Source organism: Mustelus asterias, chromosome 15, assembly GCF_964213995.1.
Source record: "Mustelus asterias chromosome 15, sMusAst1.hap1.1, whole genome shotgun sequence".
NCBI lineage: Eukaryota > Metazoa > Chordata > Chondrichthyes > Carcharhiniformes > Triakidae > Mustelus > Mustelus asterias.
The window spans coordinates 5,762,674-5,785,195 of NC_135815.1; the positions used below are offsets into that span (position 1 = coordinate 5,762,674).

General features: G+C 44.6%; 1 protein-coding gene across 1 annotated transcript in view; it reads right to left on the reverse strand.

Annotated features, from left to right (window-relative positions):
* The window catches only part of pex3 (peroxisomal biogenesis factor 3), a 37,972-nt gene that overhangs the window by 12,699 nt on the left and 2,751 nt on the right, over positions 1-22,522 (reverse strand). The window contains exons 2-7 of the mRNA XM_078229391.1: positions 22,067-22,198; positions 18,090-18,171; positions 16,353-16,396; positions 11,732-11,856; positions 7,551-7,617; positions 3,021-3,075 (exon numbers count right to left, since the gene is read on the reverse strand). Coding sequence (XP_078085517.1) covers positions 3,021-3,075; positions 7,551-7,617; positions 11,732-11,856; positions 16,353-16,396; positions 18,090-18,171; positions 22,067-22,198 — 505 coding nt within the window. The remainder of the gene's footprint in view (positions 1-3,020; positions 3,076-7,550; positions 7,618-11,731; positions 11,857-16,352; positions 16,397-18,089; positions 18,172-22,066; positions 22,199-22,522) is intronic.

The window sequence follows — 22,522 nt, forward strand, 5'->3', positions numbered from 1 at the left end:
GTGATTAGGAATGGTATAGTCAGGGGAATAGACGCTCTTCTCTGTGGCCAGGATCGAGAGTCCCGAAGGCTGTGTTGCATGGCTGGTGCCCAGGTTCAGGACATCTGAGTTACAGAGAGAGATTGAATAGGTTGGGACTTTATTCCCTGGAGCGTAGAAGATTGAGGGGAGATTTGATAGAGGTGTATAGGATTTTGATGGGTATAGATAGAGTGGATGCAAGCAGGCTTTTTCCGCTGAGGCTAGGGGAGAAAAAAACCAGAGGGCACGGGTTAAGGGTGAAAGGAGAAAAGTTTAAAGGGAATATTAGGGGGGGCTTCTTCACGCAGAGAGTGGTGGGAGTGTGGAATGAGCTGCCGGATAAAGTGGTCAATGCGGGGTCACTTTTAACATTTAAGAAAAACTTGGACGGGTTCATGGATGAGAGGGGTGTGGAGGGATATGGTCCAAGTGCAGGTCAGTGGGACTAGGCAAAAAATGGTCCGGCACAGACAAGAAGGGCCAAAAGGCCTGTTTCTGAGCTGTAATTTTCTATGGTTTCTATGGTTCTATCTCATCCAGACCGCAGAGGAATTTGGAGCAGGAGGAGAAAAGTCCAGTTGTCGTGGTCCACGTGGGTACCGACGATATAGGTAGGAAGAGGAAAGAGGTTCTGTTGAGGAAATATGAGCAGCTCGGGATTAAATTAGAAAGCAGAACCAAATCATCTCTGGATTACTTCCTGAGCCCCGAGCTAACTGGCACAGGATCAACAAGATTAAAGAGGTAAATGCATGGTTCAAAGATTCGTGTGGGAGAAGTTGGTTTAAATTCATAGGACATTGGCACCAGTACTGGGGAAGGGGGGAACCTGTTCCGATTGGACAGGCTCCATCTGAATTATGCTGGGACCAAAGTCCTGGTGAATCACATAACTTGGGCTGTAGATAGGGCTTTAAACTAAATAGTGAGGGGGTGGGTTCAACTGCATGGAAAATTATGAAAAAAGTTAAAGGGAAGGAGAGCTCAGGAGAGGTTATTAAAGTCTCCAGAAGTAATAGGAAAGAGTGTTTGGAACTGGTTAAGAATCTAACTTCAGGCACAGCAGATAAGGGGACAACAATGAGGAGGGGGGCAGTCAATGCAAGACTGAGGGTGTTCTATTTGAATGTGTACAATACACAAACCAAGGTAGCGCAGATTGAAATTGGCGGGTACGATGTTGTAGGCATCACAGAGACGTGGCTACAAGGGGGTCAGGGCTGGGTGCTCAATATCCGAGCATACGCATCCTATCGAAAAGACAGACAGGTGAGCAGAGGGGTCGAGGTCACTGAGTGTATTTAAGACAGAGACAAATGGGCCAAATGGCTGAATTCTGTTCCTATACCTTATGGTCTATGTTAACGATTGCGCAGTGCATTGTCTTGGGTAAGTTAGAGCTTCTGGACAATTGCCACGGAAACCCTTACCTGGGAAGCTCTGAGAGACATTATCCAGCACATCTTTGGGGTAGCCCCCAAATCTGACGCCGGGGAGCCCAGGAAGTTAGATCATTATCTCACTGCTGTGTGCGAGAGCTTGCTGTGTATAAAATGGCTGCTGAATTTCCTACATCACAATAACTGTACTTTGTTGGCTGCAATTTTAGTCTGACTCTATACGAGCACCAACTTGCCCTGATGCCAATCGGGGACATTACTACAAGAGCATTCCTTGTTTGTTCCCTCAACCGTTCTCCTCCCTTGCTGACTCTTTGCTAGGGTACAGCCCTCGAATCCATCACTCACATCGCCATTTCTCATTTGTCAGCCTCAGAAGACTATTCAACCTCACCACAGAATCTCAGCCCACCACTGGCTTCCAGCCTGACTTGATTTTTCTTTCGGGCGCCGGAGCGTGGTGACTTCTTGCGAGCTGCCCGCAGCATACCCTCTAATTCTATCTTTCAATCTCATTCTATGCTTTTAAAACTGTACTCTAACTCTTACAAACTCTCTACACCCTAGCTATGATTGTAACACTACATTCTGCACCCTCTCCTTTCCTTCTCCCCGATGTACTCGATGAATGAAATGCTTTGTCTGTGTAGTTCGCAAGAAACAATACTTTCACTGTATCCCAATACATGACAATAATACACCAAATCAAATCAAAAAGGCTTGGGTTTGTCCCAATGTCAGGCAGCTGCTATTTAAAGGACTCACTCAGTCAATGGTAGGGCATTGGGGAGAGTTATAGAACAAAGAGATCTAGGTTACATGTTCATAGCTCCTTGAAAGTGGAGTCACAGGTGAACAGAGTGGTGAAGAAGGCATTCGGCATGCTTGGTTTCATTGGTCTGAACACTGAATACAGGAGTTGGACGTCTTGTTGAAGTTGTACAAGACATTGGTGAGGCCACACTTGGAAGACTGTGTACAGTTCTGGTCATCCTATTATAGAAAGGATATTATTAAACAAGAAAGAGTGCAGAAAATATTTACTAGGATGGTTTAACTTATAAGGAGAGGTTGGATAGACTGGGACTTTTTTCCCTGGAGTGTAGGAGGTCTATAAAATAAAGAGGGGCATAGATCAGCTAGATAGTCAATATCTTTTCCCAAAGGTAGGGGAGTCTAAAACTAGAGGGCATAGGTTTAAGGTGAGAGATACAAAAGGGTTCAGAGAGGCAATTTTTTCACAGAGGGTGGTGATTGTCTGGAACAAGCTGCCAGAGGTAGTAGTAGAGGCGGGTACAATTTTGTCTTTTACGAACTATTTAGACAGATACATGAGTAAGATGACTATCAAGGGATATGAGCCAAACGTGGGCAATTGGGACTAGCTTCGTCGTTAAAAAAAAGGGGTGGCATGGACAAGTTGGGCCGAACGGCCTGTTTCCATGCTGTAAACCTCTATGACTCTAAATATAAGTTCCGTCGTTCAATTCTTTTTTAAATGCAGGACAATGTGGAAACTGCTGAAATCAGAGCATGAGATTTGTCACCCCATCTTGTTTGGACACAGAGAGGAATACTGACAGGCACTGTGATATTTACCTTCCAATCACGCTCTGCACAGCTTTCTTCACCACTGTAATCAGTTCGATCAAACCTAAACATAGGAACACAAACAGCTATCATTAGAAACTCGCATGTAGACTAAAGGGTTTTCCTGCTGGGTAGATTTCAGCGGACAGCTCTCCCAACACCAGCACGGGTCAGGGAGGATATCTATTCTTGGTGGCCGTGGGAACTCCTGCTCCGCGGGGCTGTAACGAGCCATTGCTGGAGACACTGGCTACGCTCCCAGTCTGCTATACTCACACATCCACTTTAACATTACTGACCTCGGTCTGGCCCAAACCCTCCCCTGAAATGCTCGGATAAACAAAGGAGATTTGCAGTGATGTTGTTACCCTATGTGCTTCCTTTGAAAAGATTGCCACCATCACTACCTCCCACCTATCTCTGTCAAGGGACTTGTTCAAAGCTGGAGAGATTCAGTCGCATAAGCCTACATTCTCTGGACTTAGACGAATGAGAGGTGATTTCATTGTAACTTTTCATGTTGTTGAAGGGTTTGACAGGATAGGGACGAGAGGCTCCCCCCCACCCCCCCCCTGCCAACCCCCCACCCACTGCCCCCTGGCTGGAGAGTCCAGGACTAGGAGAATGGCCTCAGGAGGAGCAGGAGAAGGCCATTCGGTTCCTCGAAGCCTGCTCTTCCATTTGATAAGATCATGACTGATCGGATTGTGGCTTCAACTCCAGTTTCCTGTCTACCCTCACAACCCTTGACTCCTGGTAAATCAAAAATCCATCTCACTCAGCCTTGAATATATTCACTGACCCAGTCTCCACTGCTCTCTGAGGAAGAGAATTCCAAAGACTAATGACCTCCTGGGAGAATATTTCTCCTCATCACTGTCTTAAATGGGCAAAGCCTTATTTTTAAACTGTGTCCTCCCGTTCTATTCTCTGCCACAAGGGGAAACATTCTCTCAGCTTCCAATCTGTCAATTCCTCTCTTGATCTTCTATGCTTCAATAAGATCACTTCTAAACTCCAATAGAATGCAGATTCAGAGAGCCAGCCAGCACAAAGGAAGCCCATTCGAATCATCATGCCGGCTCCGTGAACAAGATTGTGTGACTGTAGATATTAGACAATCCTCAAAAGGAACACCACTCACTGCAGAAGAGTGAGTCCGTTGTCGCAATACACCGGCCACAATGTGGATACAGCTCATCCACTGGTAGAGTTTTAGCAGTCGTTAACTGCGTCGCTGCAGCTTATCGTGACCTGTCACTGAACCCAGGAGTGAGGAATGCAGATTCAGAGAGCCAGCCAGCACAAAGGAAGCCCATTCGAATCATCATGCCGGCTCCGTGAATGTGCTAGTTCAATTGGTATAAACCACTCCTGCTCTTTCCTCATATCCATCCAAATTCCCCCTTTCCAAGCAGATATCCGATTCGCTTTTAGAAATGGTTATTGTAGCTGCTTCCACCAGCCTGAGTGCATTTAAATACAAGTCCCGTCTTTCAATTCTTTTATAAGTGCAGAATAATGTGGAAACTGCTGAGATCAGAGCACGTGATCTGTGACCCCATCTTGTTTGGACAGAGAGGAATATTGACAGGCACTGTGGCAATTCACTGCGTTAAAAAAACTCTCATCGCTCCCCCCCTTGACGTTGATGCCAATAACCTTCGATCTGCGCTCTTTGATTTTTCCACCAATGATTCCAACAAGTAAGGCCTCCCTACAACTCTCATCCCAAATCTGTCCTTCCTAGGCTCCCAGAGTGATGGGGCAGGCAAATCAGTTTGTTGTTCCAGAAACTCATAACCGATTCCACCAGGTTCGCTCATTGCCAGCTGGTTAGTCAGGTTTTTATGTGGGAGTGCCATAGCAAAGAGTAGACTCCCTCTTTCCATTGATGTTTTAGAGGTGACCGACTTGACACAATAATCACAGTGTTCTTTTTATTCATTCACGAAATGTGGGCGTTGCTGACGCACTTATTGCTCATCTCCAATCGAGTAGTTTACAGGGTAATTTCAGAGGGCAACTAAACTCAGCCATATAAAGTCATAAAATAAAAAGGGAAAATGCTGGAGAAACTCAGCAGGTCAGGCAGCATCTTGAAGTTAAAGTTTATTTATTAGTCACAAGTCAGGCTTAGATTAACACTGCAATGAAGCCACTGTGAAATTCCGTTAGTCGCCACACTCCGGTGCCTGTTCAGGTCAACGCATCTAACCAGCACGTCTTTCGGGCTGTGGGAGGAAACCGGAGCACCCGGAGGAAACCCATGCAGACACGGGGAGAATGTGCAGACTCCGCACAGACAGTGACCCCAAGCCGGGAATCGAACCCGGGTCCCTGGCGCTGCAAGGCTTCAGCGCTACCCACTGTGCCACCTCTGCAGAGAGAGAAACAGTTAATGTTTCTCACATTCCGGACAAATGTGAGGTAATGCATTTTGGAAGGTCTAATACAGATAGGAAATATACAGTAAATGGCAGAAACCTTAGGAGTATTGATAGGCTAAGGGATCTGGGTGTACAGGTACACAGGTCACTGAAAGTGGCAATGCAGGTGGAAAAGGTAGTCAAGAGGGCACACGGCATGCTTGCCTTCATCAGCCGGGGTATTGAGTTTAAAATTGGCAAGTCATGTTGCCGCTTTATAGAACCTTAGTTAGGCCGCACTTGGAATATAGTGTTCAATTCTTGTTGCCACCCTACCAGAAGGATGTGGAGGCTTTGGAGAGGGTACAGAAAAGATTTACCAGGATGTTGCCTGGTATGGAGGGCATTAGCTATGAGGAGAGGTTGGAGAAACTTGGTTTGTTCTCACTGGAGCGACAGAGGTTGAGGGGAGACCTGATAGAAGTCTACAAGATTATGAGAGGCATGGACAGAGTGGATAGTCAGAAGCTTTTTCCCAGGGTGGAAGAGTCAATTACTAGGGGGCACAGGTTTAAGGTGCGAGGGGCAAGTTTTAAAAGAGATGTACGAGGCAGATCTTTTACACAGAGAGTGGTGGGTGCCTGGAACTCGTTGCTGGGGGAGGTAGTGGAAGCGGATACGGAAGTGACTTTTAAGGGGCGTCTTGGCAAGTACATGAATGAGATGGGAATAGAGGGTATGGTCCCCGGAAGTGTAGGGGGTTTTAGTTAAGTCAGGTAGCATGGTCGGTGCAGGCTTGGGAGGACGAAGGGCCTGTTCCTGTGCTGTAATTTTCTTTGTTCTTTGTTTCAAGTCTGTGTGACTGTTCAGAGTTAAAGAGAGGGAGAAATTTGATGGATTACATACTGTATAAGAAGGGGTGCAGCAAAGCAGATCATTGAATAATTATAGCACAAGAAGAGGCTCAAGTGGGGAAAAACATAAAGATGGGGACCTGACACATAAAATGGCTGCCTGGCACATAAAAAGGTTACCTGGGAAAGAGACATTAAGCAGGCACTGACTTTTAGCGCAGACAGCTACTTAAAATTAAAACATGCAGGACAGACAGTTATTTAAAGTTAAACATGCAGGAATCACATACTGCAGGAAGCCAGTAAGGGCTTGAGGCACTTTAAGATAAGGACAGACCTAGGACAATAAGGACTGATAAAGAGATTAGCCATAAATGGGAACGGGAATACATAAACAGGAAAACCAATTACCGTATGTATAGACCGAAACTAAGTCATTGATAGTCACTGAAGGAGGAAATGTATCCATTCTATGAAACAACGCGATGTTAAAAGCCAATGTCTGTATATGTCTGGCTGTAACGATGTGTTAAACTATTGATCCTACTCAGCTATAACGATGTGTTAAATAGCTAATGTCCGGACTATCCATTGTCTGAAAAGTATAAAAATGAACCACTCCTATTGTATCATTGAGAGAAGGTAGCTGATAAAGTACTGCAGAGTGCCAGTGCCTCTCTCCACGAAGCTTCATAGAAACATAGAAACCCTACAGTGCAGAAGGAGGCCATTCGGCCCATCGAGTCTGCACCGACCACAATCCCACCCAGGCCCTCCCCCCACATATTTTACCCACTAATCCCTCTAACCTACGCATCCCAGGACTCTAAGGGACAATTTTTAACCTGACCAATCAACCTAACCGTTGTTAAATAAAACTGTATTGTTGAACCTCCAGTCTGACTCCGGTGGCAATTTTCCCACAACAAGGCCATTCAGCCTGTCAATCTGTGATGGCCCTCTGAGACCATCTCAACTAGTACCACTCTCCCGCCTTTTCCCCGTAGACTTATTGTTGTGGGTCTGGAGTCACATATCAGCCAGACCGGGCAAGTAGGGTAGATTTCCTTCCTTCCCGAAAGGACATCAGTGAGCCAGATGTTTTTTCCTGAGAATCTGGTAGCTTTATGGTCAATATCACGGATGCTCACTTTTTAACTTCAGATTTTTTGAAGCAACTGAGATTAAATTCTGCAACTGTGGTGATGGACTTCAAACTCATCAGTCCAGGTCTCCAGGAGCACTGTACCACTGCCCTGTACCCACTCTGCACCCAAAATAACCTCGTGCAAGACAAACGCAGCAAGCACACTTACCATCCCCAAGCAGGTGCTGTATACTCGACAGGTATTGCTGCTGTACCTCAGGAGGAGCTAACGGGGCCTGTGACAGAAGCAAAATACAAAGTGAGTGACACAGTAATACTGGCCAACAACAAGGTGTGGCAGAAAGAACACGTTTTCCATGTTAACGCACCTTATCCATGTCTTAGTACAATAAAAAGAACTGATGTCTATGTTCATGTATTCTATTCCATTCTCTAGCTACTGACTCCATCCCTCTCCCTGGCAAAGGTCTGAGATTAAGCCGGACTGTTTTCAAATTCAGTGTCACAACTGATCCTGAGAGAAGCTTCCAGCCTCATATTTGTGCCATCACTAAGGCCATGTGTATACAACAACAATAACAACTGTGAGGTAGCACCTTTAACACAATGAAAAGTCTGAAGACACTTCACAGGATCGTTATAAATCAAAGTATGACACTGAGCAATAAAGGAGATGATGGGCGGGATGTTACGGCCTCATTCGGGCAAGGCCGGAAATTCCCACCCAAGGTCAATGGACATTTCCGTTGTCGGACCCTCGCCCGCTCCGATTCCGTGGCGGGCAAGGTGGTAGAGTTCCGGCCATTAGGTCCTGTGGACAAAACCTTGGTTAAAGAGATCAGCGTTAAGGAGTGTCTTAAAAGGAGGAAAGAGAGATAGAGAGGCGGAGAGGGTTAGGAAGGGAATTGCAGTGCTTAGCGTCTGCAAAAGAGGCCTGAATTAGAGGAGTGCCGATACCTCAGCGGGTTGTGGAACTGAAGGAGTGTACAGAGATAGGGAGCGGAGGGCACGGAGGGAGCGGAGAGCACGGAGGGATCTGAAAAACAGGATTGAGAATTTTTAAATCAATGTTCCTCAAATGTGAGTCAATGTGAGTCAGCGAGCACAGGGGTGATGGGTAAAAGGGTTCTAGTGCAGGTTAACATAGAACATAGAACAGTTCAGCACAGTACAGGCCCTTCGGCCCTCGATGTTGTGCCGAGCTTTGTCCGAAACCAAGATCAAGCTATCCCACTCCCCATCATTCTGGTGTGCTCCATGTGCCTATCCAACAACCACTCGAAAGTTCCCTAAGACACGGACAGCAGAGTTTAGGAGGAGTTCAACTTTGCGGAGGGTAGAACTTGGGAGAAAAGGTAAAGTATGTTTGAATAGTCAAGCCCAGAGGTAACAAAGGCATGAACGAAGGTTTCAGCAGCAGGTGAGCTGAGACAGGGACAAAGTTGCGAAGGTGGAATTAGACGGTGAATATGAAGTTGGAGCGTATCTACGGGTCAAACGTGATACCAAATTACAAACAGACTGGTTTAATCAGAAATTGTTGCCAAGGAGAGGGATGGAGTCAGTGGCTAGGGAACGGAGTTTGGAGCGGGGATCAAAACAATGGCTTCAGTCTACCCAATATTTAACTGGAAGAAAGTTCTGCGCATCCAGCACTGGATGTGGGCGAATCAGTTTCATCATTTAGTTCAGTAGAAAGGGCCCTTGCAAGAAGTAACTACCTACAATCCCTGTCAGAATGTAAATGATTGATAATTTTATCAACTCAGTTACTCAGAAAAATCACTCGTTCATCAGGTGTTGCAGTCCATGAGGGGAAGAAGACAATATAACCACTGCAGTATTTAATCCTGCCGTGAGGGGGCACTGGAGACCAGGGTCCAGATCTGTGAGCCTAGAGTGGCCTCAGCATATAAAATAACTGGATGGCAGTAATCTCAACATGTTTGAAATAAAACTAAATCAACTTGGGAGTGAGCTGGCTGTTGTTGCTCATGAACAGGGCTGATGTTTGCGCACAGCAAGATCCCATGAATAAGAATGTGACGAGTGACATTTTCTGGCACTGCCGGTTGATGGGGGAATGTTGGCTGAGGCGCTGTGGGAACCTCCCACTTGCCCTGATGGACGAGGAGATTCTGAGAAGAGGACAAAAAGTGCTGGAAGTGAACAGCAGGTCAGGACAAATCTGTGGAGAGAGGAGAATGATTCAGTTCTGATAAAAAGCTCCAATGACCTGAGCCATTAACTCGGGTTCTCTCCCCGCGGACGCTCCAGGCCTGCCGAGCGGTTCCAGCACTTTCTGCTGGAATTTCAGATTCTCGGGCACCTGCCGTATCTTGCTTGTGAAGCAGATTCTGAACTGGGTCGGAAGAAACGGCACGGTGGCACAGTGGTTAGCACTGCTACCTCACAGCGCCAGGGACCCGGGTTCGATTCCCGGCCTTGGGTCACTGTCTGTGTGGAGTGTGCATGTTCTCCCCGTGTCTGCGTGGGTTTCCTCCGGGTGCTCCGGTTTCCTCCTACAGTCCAAAGATGTGCGGGTTAGGTGGATTGCCCATGCTAAACTGCCCCTTAGTGTCAGGAGGACTAGCTAGGGTAAATGCATGGGGTTATGGGGATAGGGCCTACGTGGGATTGTAGTCGGTGTAGACTCGATGGGCCGAATGGCCTCCTTCTGTACTGTAGATTCTACAAACAACGAGGCACTTGCTTTGCAGGTTTGATTACATGTTCATGTTCTAGAATGGGTCTCGAACCCATAATGTTCTGGCCCATAGACAAGACAGCTACAGATACCACGCAATGTTCAGATAGGTCTCCAGTGCCACCTCATGGTAGAATTAAGTGCTGCATTGGTTATATTGCCTTCTCCCCTGACTGACATACCTGCTGAATGAGTGATTTTTTGGATAGCTGGATCGATGGAATTACCAATCATTAGCATTCCTGACAGAGGAATAGATGAGTTCTAGAACCTTCCTTTCCAGTGAATTAACACAGGTGAAAATATTAAATACTGAATGGGCACTCGAAGATGTCAGTATCTAAACATGCTGCTTAACAACACAAAATGCTGGGAATATACATCAGGTCTGTATAGAGAAAAGACAGATTAATGTTTGGGCTCCAGTCTTTCATCAATGCAAGTTCTCATCGTAGTTTTCAAATCCCTCCACAGCCTTATCGCTCTGTCTCTGAGATGGCGAGATTCAGTTCACTCAGAAAGCACCTTTACAGGAGATAGCAGTCTGGAGCTATGGATAGTGATGGTAGAGGCTCCAACTTTCTTTCCAGTACATCTCTCTGGGGGAGAATGCCTGCCATTGGTGTGTGCTGCAAGGATTTGCAGACAACCAATCTATCTGGCTGCATTACGAACGCACTTTCAAGTCCTGGACTGGAGCTCGAACTCAGAGCCTCTGGCTTAGAGGCAGTGACACTACCCACTACACAAGACCTCACATCCCTATCTCTGAAGGGTGGCACAGTGACACAGTGGTTAGCACTGCTGCTGCACAGCGCCAGGGACCCAGGTTTGATTCCCGGCTTGGGTCACTGTCTGTGTGGAGTCTGCACATTCTCCCCGTGTCTGCGTGGGTTTCCTCCCGGTGCTCCAGTTTCATCCCACAGTCTGAAAGACGTGCTGGTTACGTGCATTGACCCAAATAGGGGCCGGACTGTGGCGACTAAGGGAATTTCACAGTAACTTCATTGCAGTATTAATGTAAGCCTTACTTGTGACTAATAAATAAACTTTAACTGTGACCTTCTCCAATCTTGGAGATTCTGCACTTCTGGCTCTTGTATATCCCCACCTTGTATATCGGTCACCTTGCTGTTAATAATTGTGCCTGCAGTTGCCAAGGCTTTAAGCTCAGGAATTCCCTCTCTAAACCTTTCTTCTCTTTTCTCCCTTTAGATCCCCCTTAAACCTCCCACTCTGAGCCTTACCTGGCCTGATCTCCTTACGTGACTTGATATCAAATGTCATTTGGTAACACTCGAGTGAAACACACTGATTCATTTTGTGAGGTGTTATATAAATGGGAGTTATTGTTGACATATATTTTCTCTTCATAGTTGCCGGATGGGATCTGTACATTTCCAGCATTTTCTGTCATTTCTATTTCTTTTTTAGCCGTTTGTAGTTTGTTCTCCTTTTAACTTGTTGCTCAGTACCCCTCCGGTTTCCTCCCACAGTCTGAAAGACGTGCTGGTTAGGTGCATTGACCGTGCTAAATTCTCCCTCAGTGTACCTGAACGGGCGCCGGAGTGTGGCGACTCGGAGATTTTCACAGTAACTTCATTGCAGTGTTAATGTAAGCCAACTTGTGACACTAATAAATAATTTTTTTTTAAAACAGTACAATGCCAGGGTGAACTTACAGTGCCATTTTTGCTAACTGCTGCGTTATCCAGGTAGATATATCCTCCGATGATATTTAATTGAACTCGTAAGAGTACCACCAGCATGCAAGTACTATACACAGCCACAATGCTCCGGCTGAAACCTTGGAGGAACAAAACAGGGAGAAGGGTGAAGGAAAGGAAGGGGAATGAGAATTTGAGCAGAGAATAACAGCCTTTACATATGAAGCAGGAGGAGTGGGCCATTCAGCCCTTCGAGCCTGCTCCGCCATTTAACAAGACCATGCCCGATCTGATTGTAACCTCAATCTCACATTCCTGCCTACCTCCCGATAACCTTTCCCATCCTTGTTAATCAAGGAACTATCTGGCTCTACCCTACCAATATTCAAAGACTCTGCGTCCACTGCCTTTTGAGGAAGAGAGTTCCAGAGATTCACAATCTACGGAGAGAAAAAATTCTCCTTATCTCTGCCCTGAATGAGTGATCCCTTAATTTTAAACTGTGATGCCTGGTTCTAGATTCTCCAACAAGAGGAAACATCCTCTCCACATCCACCCTGTCAATACCCCTCAGGATATTAACCTCACCTCTTACTCTTTAAAACTCTAGTGGGTACAAACGTAATCTCTCTAACCTTTCTTCACTCTTTACTCGTCCATTCCTGGCATTAGTCTAGTAAACCTTCCCTGAGCTGCTTTGACAAGGTACCGCATGGTAGGTTGTTGCATAAGGTTAAATCTCACGGGATCCAGGGTGAGGTATCAAATTGGATACAAAATTGGCTTCTTGACAGAGGCCAGAGGGTGTTTGTAGAGGGTTGTTTTTCAAACTGGAGGCCTGTGACCAGCGATGTGCCTCAGGGATCAGTGCTGGGTCCACTGTTATTTGTCATTTATATTAATAATTTGGATGAGAATATAGGAGGCATGGTTAGTAAGTTTGCAGATGACACCAAGATTGGTGGCATAGTGGACAGTGAAGAAAGTTATCTCCAATTGCACCAGGATCTTGATCAATTGGGCCAGTGGGCTGATGAATGGCAGATGGAGTTTAATTTAGACAATATTTCAGACTTCTGCAAAGCATCTTTGACATCCTTGCATGCATTCACACATTCGGCTGCCCAGTCCCATGGCTGTTTCACACATAGTAAATTATGCAATGGCTTCAATGATTAGCTAAATTAGAAACCATTTTGCCATTGTAATTTACTAATTCTAGAAAATGCCTCAATTGCATCATGTTCTTCAGAGGTGGTGCTTCTAAAATAGCATCCATCGTTTTAGGTGTTTTATGTAAGCCTTTACTATCAAGTCACCCTTTTATTTCTTGAAATGCAGACCATGTGCTTGAGGACGTTGCAACGTTGCTTCTAAATTATTCAAGTGCTCCTGTTCACTGAACCCTGCAATTAAAATATCATCCAGGTAACATTGTGCACCAGAGAGACCACTTAGAATCTGATCCATCGATCTTTGGAAAAGGCAATCTTTTATAACGAAAAAGAGCTTTATAAGTAACGACGATAAGCAACGGTTGAGATTCAATGACTACATTCATCTGTAAGTATACTTGTGAAAGATCAATCTTTCTGAATTTCTGCCCACCTGATAACCCAGCAAACAAATCTTCAATTAAAGAAAGCAGATATTGATCAGCACACAACACTGGATTTATGGTTGCTTTAAAATCACCATAAATACAAACTGAGCAATTTGGTTTCATGACCGATATGATGGGGGTATCCCAGTTGCTCATTTTAACTGACTTTAACACACCAGTGTTAACAAGTCGTACTCGTTCTTCTTCGACCTTGGAACAAATTGTATATGGCATCGCTCTTGCTTTGAGACTTTTGGTTAACTATTAGGCTTTACCTTGAGTTTCACATGAACTCCCTTCATTGAGCCTTTTGGAATACACTCTTGCACTTATTCAGAAAGTGCTGTACGTCTTGTTTTGGCATCAACCAATCTATGGACAGCATTCCAGTTTAGCTTTATCTTCTCCAACCGTGATCTCCCAAATAGAGCTGGAAAACTACCACGGATCACAAGGTTTTCGATTTGATTTATTGTCACATGTATTGGGATACAGTGAAAAGTATTGCTTCTTACGCGCTGTACAGGCAAAACATACTGATCATAGAGTACATAGGGGAGACAGAAAGAAGAGGATGCAGAATATAGTGTTACAGTCATAGCTGGGTGTAGAGAAAGATCAGGTTAATAAAAGGTAGGTCCACTCAACAGTCTGATGGCAGCAGGGAAGTAGCTGTTCTTGAGTCAGTTGGTAGAAGATCTCAGACTTTCGTATCTTTTTCCCGATGGAAGAAGGTGGAAGAGAGTTCAAGTCTGCTGCGTGAGGTCCTTGATTATGCTGGCTGCTTTTCTAAGGCTACGAGAAGTGGAGATGTAGTCAATGGATGGGAGGCTGGTTTGTGTGATAGACTGGGCTACGTTCACAACTCTTTGTAGTTTCTTGCAGTCTTGATCAGAGCAGGAGCCATACCAAGCTGTATTACATCAGGAAAGGATGCTTAAACTCTGCTGTTTGTCCACTCAACTCTACATTGACCATGATATAACCTTTTAACAGCATGATCTCTTCCGTGTATGTCCATAAATTACATCAGCTGGTTTTAATGGAAGATGCTTCACCTTTTGTTGGTTTTTGTGTCAGGAATTAAAGATACAGCAGCACCAGTTTCAACATCCATCCTAATAGGTTGTCCACTTAACTTAGGAATCATCCAGAATCTATGTGATCCACCTTGTATGGATAACATATTCTGTAGGACTCTTCATCATATTGCTGGACATTTTCTTTACAATCGTAATTCTTCTTTTCCATGTTGTAAATTCTTTTTGTAGAATGCAACTTGTTCTTCTTGAAGGGGCCTAGGTTCTTCATGTGAATATTGTTCTCAGGGGAAGCTGGTCTATCCCAACAAGCTTTTGCAATGTGACCCATTTTGCCACAATTCTTGCATTGATTATCCTTGCTCCAGTATTCACTCGCAAAATGGCCCATTTTGGCACATCTGTGACATGCTTATTGCTGTTTTGACTTCTTGTGGGCAGTTCCCAACTTATGGATCTTCATTCCTGTACCAAATTGTGAAGCCTCTTTAGCAGCCAGTTCCATCAACACAGATTTCTATTGCTGTCTTTAAAATCAAAGCATGTGCACTAAGCAATCTTCTTTGGATAGCCCCATTTTTGGAAACCACAAACTAGACGATCTCAAGGGTATCTTCCAACCTTCACCAAACTCACAATGTTGCGCCAGCCTTTTTAAGGTTGCCAGAAACTGAGCAATGCTTCCACTTGATGCCTTCGGTGAAACCTGAACTATTCCACGATGATCAATGGCTTTGGAGAATAATTCTTTTCAAGGATCTTTATCAAGTTATCGCAAGTTTTGGTCCCTGGCTTTGCTGTTCAGAGCAAATTGAAGATTTTGCATCCTACTGTCCTGAAGAAAACTGGAATGAGCGACTTGGGTTCAATTTTATCCACTTTACAAAGTACTGAAAAGGCTCTGCATAGAAACACCATGATTCATTTTCTTCAATGAAAGAGCCCATGGCTCTTAACTGACCCGCCATTTCACTTGCAAACACTCGTGACTGCGAGTATATATTTTTACTGTCTTCTGGCTACTCCCATTTTTATCCTGGAGATGGTTGATTTGATATTTTGCTTTCAAACAACCCCAACTATACAGTAGAGCATCCCTTCTTTTCAAATATGTCATATACTGCCTGGAATCTCACCCTTCTCTGATTGAAACCTCCCTCCCCCTTTACTTGGTCTTCCTGGCACTTCAATCCAGTTGTTGCTTCTCCCCAGCCTTCTAATATTCAAAGTGTGAGGACCACAATGTTTTTTTCCTAACTTAGCATCTTTTCTCAATGGAATGAATCCCGACTCATCACCAATTTTAGTTTTTAATGTCCTAACTATATTGGGGTTGTGGGTTTGAACAAAACGGAAAGGCATGGTTTGCACACTTAGATTCAAACCAGCAACAGCTTCATTCTAGGACATCTTGCCTGTACAGAGTACAAACTAAAAGTAAAACAGCATGTGCAGCACCAACAAATCACGTGATTAGCTCTAAAGCAACCTGCAACCACTTAAATAGATAACAAAAACTAAGGAATCATAGCCAGTTATACTAAACCACGAATTATATCAGAGCGTTGTGCTAATGAAGGCTCTCGGGGAGCTGTGTAGATAGCAGCATGTAATGCTACAGCATTTCAATTTATTTCAGGGGTCTCATGACTGTTCCACCAATATGTTCGTCAAGTCCCAAACACACCCAAGAATCCCGTTCCCAAATCTTGGGTGGACTTCCAACAGCAAAAATCAATTTTAACCTAAAAACGTAGTAGTCCCACCACTGATATCCCTCATGATAATGTTCGCTGTGCACTACCCTCACAACATAGCAAGTTCCAATCTCTGCAGGTAATGTTAATTATTGTCCATCATTATAACTGAATACTGTCTGCTTCTGCTTAGATTTCAGCACAACTCCAGCATTCAGATTCAACACCTTCATAAGAGCAACCGCAATTCATTCTCAAGCACCGGGTAAATGAAACCAAGAATAAATCTGGCTTACTTATAATCCTGAGATCCTCCCAGATCTCCAACTTGTTGGCAGGTCTGAAAAAAAGACATTAATGCAAAGCATTACAATTGACCTAAACCTTTATACTAGAGGTGTCTGAATTACCTCCCATAACTGAGAGAAGTCCCAAATGGATAATGGAAATTGGATACAGAAAGAAAGATTTGCATTTATAAAGTGCCTTTCACAATCTCAGGGCTCCAGTACGCTTCACTGCTGATCTGTAGTCACAGTGTGCTGCAGGAAATGAGGTAGAAAATGTGTACACAACCAAGAATCCCCTTCACTAACCTCCTTTTGTGCTGTATGATTCTCTGAATTACTGGTGTCAGAGCATCTTGCCTGGAACCCAGCCTTTAGCCATGCTGGCTATGCATTTCTCAGTTTGGAATAGGCAACCTTATGCTTTACAGGGTGTAATAACACATTGTGCTTGCTTACAATAAGTAGAGGACAGTTTTCAGTTCAGTCCCTGTGAACTTGAAAGGCAGGGTAAACTGTCTGTTGTCACTCAAAGCCTGGATCATGCATAAAGAACGACCGCTTGAATGAAGGCATGGCTGTCAGTCAGGCAGGATCCATGGAACTGTACCCCAGCTCAAGTCAGTGCTTTTGGAGAGAGGTCAAACTGGACAACTGGCTACTGATTATAAATGAAACCTGATCTTTGGAAAACGTTATGTTTGGGGAACATGAGGCTTATTGAAGCTCACCCCTTTAGCATTCCAGCTCTCCCAGCCCAGTATCCAATAATAGGCAACTGGGGAATGGGGTCAGCCAAGACAGGAGTCAGCTTCTGGATTTCACGGACTAAGCACCGTTATGCTGAGGAGTGGAATGCGATTGGCCAAAGTATTTGACAGGTATTGTTGTTGATTTGTGTATTCTGAAGATGATTGATTTAAAGTTACTGAAAGGCAGGAATGATAAGAAAAAATTATAACTGATCTGTTTTTGATTGTATTTGTTAGATTCATCAGAGAGGTTTGATGAACTCCTGGTGGCCACTGGTTTAAATAAAGTTACATCTTTATACAGAGACACCTGCCTTGTCAGTCTTGCACTGTCCAAACGTTAGGCAGTACCAGTCACCTCGGGTACCCCACCAACACTACCCAGCCAATGGAAATAGATTCTTTCCATTTTTCCTACCTCTTATCCTTAATATCTTGAAAATTTCAACCAAATTATCCTTTAACCTTCTCTGTTAGGAGGGAATACAGCCCCAGTTTGCACAATTTCTCCTTGTGATTAACCCTCAGGAGTCCAGATACCATTCTGGTAAATCCATGCTGCACACCCTCTGAGGCCAACATATCCTTCGTACGGTGCAGTGTTTAGAACTGTCCGTGGTCACTCCAGATGAGGTACTTTGCAGCACAAAAACAAGTTATTTAGCCAAAGTGGTCAAGGCTGGTGTTTATACTTCATTGGAGCCTCGTGCCCCCCACTGCAGTCCTTTGCTTTCTTCTCTCTGAACTGTACAGAATTAGATTTTTATCATCTTTATTTTAGCTATCTCCTTTGCATTTAGAATCAGTCTGACTGCTCTTGTCTGCACCACCTGCAATGCTTGTGAATTTGTCTGCAGCGTGGAAATCTGTTGTGGACTACCTGAGCATGATCTGACTAGTGTACGACACTGGTTCGAGAATGGCCCCTGTGCTATTAGCATTAAAGCAGCATTGATTACTCACGGGAAGCTCTTTGCATGATCCCTTACATTACCTGTTTTTCAGCAGGCCAGTGAGGCTCTCCGAATTCAGCTGCTGCATGATTGCTTCCCTCAGGGTTGGCAGCATTGACAGCACTGGGAATACAAAGATAGATAAACATGAGGAACTGATCGGTGGCTTTCCCACTCAGTCGGGTCTTCTTTTCGCAAGTCCGGGGCATAGGTTCACTCCAAAGCCACAAATGAAGGGCAAAAACTGCAAATTATCACAGAACGCTTACTTAGAGAATAATGAAATTCAGTAGTGCCGATGACAAGTGACATGCTCGACAAGACAAATGATCAGGTCTCCATTCTGTTGTGTCATTACAGTTTTAAGCTGCTGCCATTTCATCAAGCCACCCTGAAGGCACAGACGGTGTGTGAGGTAGGGAGGAAAGAATGTATTGAAGGATTTGCATTGTTAAAAAATAATTAGCTGGCATGACGCTTGAGATACCACAAATGCATCTGCAATTTGTATTACATAAGGGAGGCAGATATATTTGTACATAGGGACTGCAGTGGTGCAAGAAAACAATCCACCACTATCTTTGCGAGCACAATAAATGCCAGTCTTGCCAGTAATGCTGATGCTCTCGTAATTAATTAAAACTCCATTCTCCCTCGCTCCTCTGGGAGTTATTGAGCTCTTTGCCAGGTGCTTGACGTGGACCCAAGCGGGTCTGACACAGAACGTTGACAGGCTACCTGGCCACACAGAACTGGGGCGAGAGAGGCCATAGCTAAACCTAATTCCATCCAAGTTCCACAACTACACTTCCAGCTGAATCCAATGGATTGTCATCCAAAGCTTTCAAAAGGGAAATGGATAACTATTTGAGGGGCACGGTGGCACAGTGGTTAGCACTGCTGCCTCACACACCAGGGACCTGGCTTCAATTCCAGCCTCGGGTCACTGTCTGTCTGGAGTTTGCACATTCTCCCCGTGTATGCGTGGGTTTCCTCCGGGTGTTCCGGTTTCCTCCCACAGTCCAAAGATGTGCATCCGGGTTAGGTGGATTGGCCATGCTGAATTAACCCTAGTGTTAGGGGGATTAGCAGGGTAAACATGAGGGGTTACGGGAATAGGCTCTGAGAGGGATTGTGTTCGGTGCAGTCTCGATGGGCTGAATAGCCTCCTTCTGCACCGTAGGGATTCTATGATTCTATAAATGGATGCAGGGATATGGGGAAAGAGTGGAGCAAGTGGGACTAACTGGATTGCTTATTGCTGAAGAGATATACTGCTGACGTTTTTCATCTTGAAATCAACAGGAGGACAAAAGAAAAGAATGCTGATTGGTTGGTAAGTCAACTCTGATTGGCCGAGACGTTGCCAGTACCTGGCAACTTGTGAAGGCTACAGTTCCCCACTGCCTCATCTTCGTAATGCCTCAGCCAGTCAGAGTCAACTTGCCAACCAATCAGTATCCTTTACTCCTGCAGTATAAATTGGGATTGTCTGAAATTTGGTATTCTTGCATTTGTCCTGATGAGTGCAAGATGAAAATCTTCAGCAACCTATCTCTTTTTTCAGCGATACTCAAGTTCTACAATACCAAGCAACTATTTGTATAACTTGCTTTTTGTCTGAACGAAATGGTGCAGACTCAATGGGCTCCTTCTGTGCTACACATTTCTGTGTTACTATGGGTCTGGCAGCACGAACTCTGGGTGATTCTGCCTTCATTGAGCCAGGGACACTGCAATCTCCACAAACCAGTTCATTCAGTAAAGCAGGGGGATCAATCCTCTGATCTTTCTGATCTGCATTCCTCAACAACTCGTGACTGAGCCATTGCCGAGATTAGATAATTCTACGTTACCTGGCTTTACTACTGTATGGAACAATTTTACTTCTGTTGGCTAATTTATCGGTTAACAAAAATGTATTCAATATGCAAAAATCCATGGGATGCGTGCGTCACTGGGACAGCCAGCATTTGTTTCCAATGCCCCATAGTCCTTGAACTGAGTGACTTGCTAGGCCATTTCAGAGAGTAAAGAGTCAAACACATTTCTGTGGGTCTGGAGTCACATGGAGGCCAGGTAAGTTTGACAGATTTTCTTCTTTACGGGGGGTAGTGAGTCAGCTGGACTTTTACAACAATCGGTGATAGATGTCATGGTCACTACTCCTGAAACTAGCTTTATATTGCAGATTTATTCATTGAATTTCAATTCCACCAGCTGCCATGGGTCCCCAGAGCATTGCCCAGGGTCTCTGGGTTACTAGTCCGGTGACAATACCACTATGCCACTCCAGCAGCACTCCGAAAGCTTGTGATTCCAAATAAACCTGTTGGACTTTAACCTGGTGTTGTGAGACTTCTTACTGTGCCCACCCCAGGCATCACCACATCATGGCTACTTCAAACTTATTGGCATTGCAGGGGCACAAATCCACCTTGGCAGATAATTAATATTGTATTGGATGTTATAATACTTCTGCGTTATGAGGGGTTTAGAACATAGAACATTACAGCGCAGTACAGGCCCTTCGGCCCTCGATGTTGCGCCGACCAGTGGTACCAATCTAAAGCCCCTCTAATCTACACTATTCCAATATCATCCATATGTTTATCCAATAACCACTTGAACGCTCTCAACGTTGACGAGTCCACCACTGCTGCAGGCAGGGCATTCCACGCCCTTACTACTCTCTGAGTAAAGAACCTACCTCTAACATCTGTCCTATATCTCTCACCCCTCAATTTAAAGCTATGTCCCCTCATGCTAGCCAACACCATCCGAGGAAAAAGGCTCGCACTATCCACCCTATCTAATCCTCTGGTCATCTTGTATGCCTCTATTAAGTCACCTCTTAACATTCTTCTCTCTAACGAAAACAACCTTGTCTTGTTTGTCTTGGTTGAGCAGGTTGGGACTATATTCATTGGCGTTTAGAAGAATGAGGGGTCATCTTATTGAACCACAGAAGATTTTATTGTGGTCTGACAGGGTGGATAATGAGATGTTTCTTTTTGGGATGGGGTGGAATCTGGAACTGGCGTGGGGGGGTGGGGAGGGTGGGCACAGTTTCAAAATAAGGGGTCCCCCATTTAAGACAGAGATGAGGAGGAATTTCTTCTCCCTGAGAGTATATTCGTCTTTGAAATTCTCTTCAACAAAGAGGTTGGATCATTGAATATTTTCCAAGGATAGGTTAGATGGATTGTTGATTGATTAGTGAGTCAAAAGTTCTCAGGGACAGGCAGGAAAGCGGAGTTAAGATCAGTGAGATAGCCATGATTTTACTGAATGGCGGAGTAGGTCTGAGGGGTTGAATGGCTTACTCCTTCTATTATGATCATCTGTCCTGATAAAACAGTGCATCATCTTACTGGAATACATACACAGCTGTGTCACTGGAATGAGGTTCTTCACACATGGCTCTGGAGAACCCTGCAAACCACAGCCCTACTGGCTGAGACAAACCTAACTGTGTTGTTAAACTGTCTGGCTTTAGACAGGGAAACCCCTGTAAACTTGACAGGCCCTCAGCCTTGACATGGGAATATACGAATAACCAGACCAAAAAAAAAAGTTTGTCATGTTCACCTTCTATTATTCTGGTAGTTGCAACGATACAATGATAATGCAGATGGTGCCAATGGATAAATAAGCTCACATACGGGGAGTCTCCCTTGGAGCAAGCATGTGTACACTGTATACTGGGAGCAATTATGATAAAATAGAAGGATCTTTTCTCTGCATCTAACCTGTCTTTTGCCTAATGTTTGAGTGCTTGAAGTCGATATCAGGTTCCTGCAATGGAAGAATGCTTTATTTCTACACATGGGCCTCCAACAATAAATAGGTCACGCGGAGATTATCTAGGTGCTAAATTTGAGTGGTTTGGAACACGTGCTCCTGTAATGCTACCCCATCAGGAGGTTGCGTGATTTTCAGCAGCAGTTGCTTTGGACTATTCAACGGCGCAGTCATCCCATTCCCCTTCAGAGAGAAGAATTCTGGGTGCTTTTACCCGTCATGTTACAGGTCCGCTGGTTACTCTCAAAATGGTACTGCCGTCGTGCTTGTGCAATGTACTCAGCTGCTTCTTGCTCCTGTAGATCCCGGATCTTCTTTTGAGCATATTTCCCCAGCAGGTACACACCTAGGAGTGAACAAAATCAGTGCAAGTCTGGTTACACCACCTCATTCCAAAAAACATGTTTTTACGTCATTAAAAATGACATTACAATAGCAACTGCTTTTTAAAATGTATTTAATTGGTTGTAAAGCACCCTGGAAATGTCCTGTTTTGATCCACTGACCATTTAAAATTCACAAGACAGCAACACATAGCGAAACAATTTCTGAGCCAATTGTGGATTTAAATTCTTTGGAATATTTTATGGTATTAAAAATATTAGAAGAATACAAACTGGTTTATTACCAAATAAACCTGTTGGACTTTAACCTGGTGTTGTTCGACTCC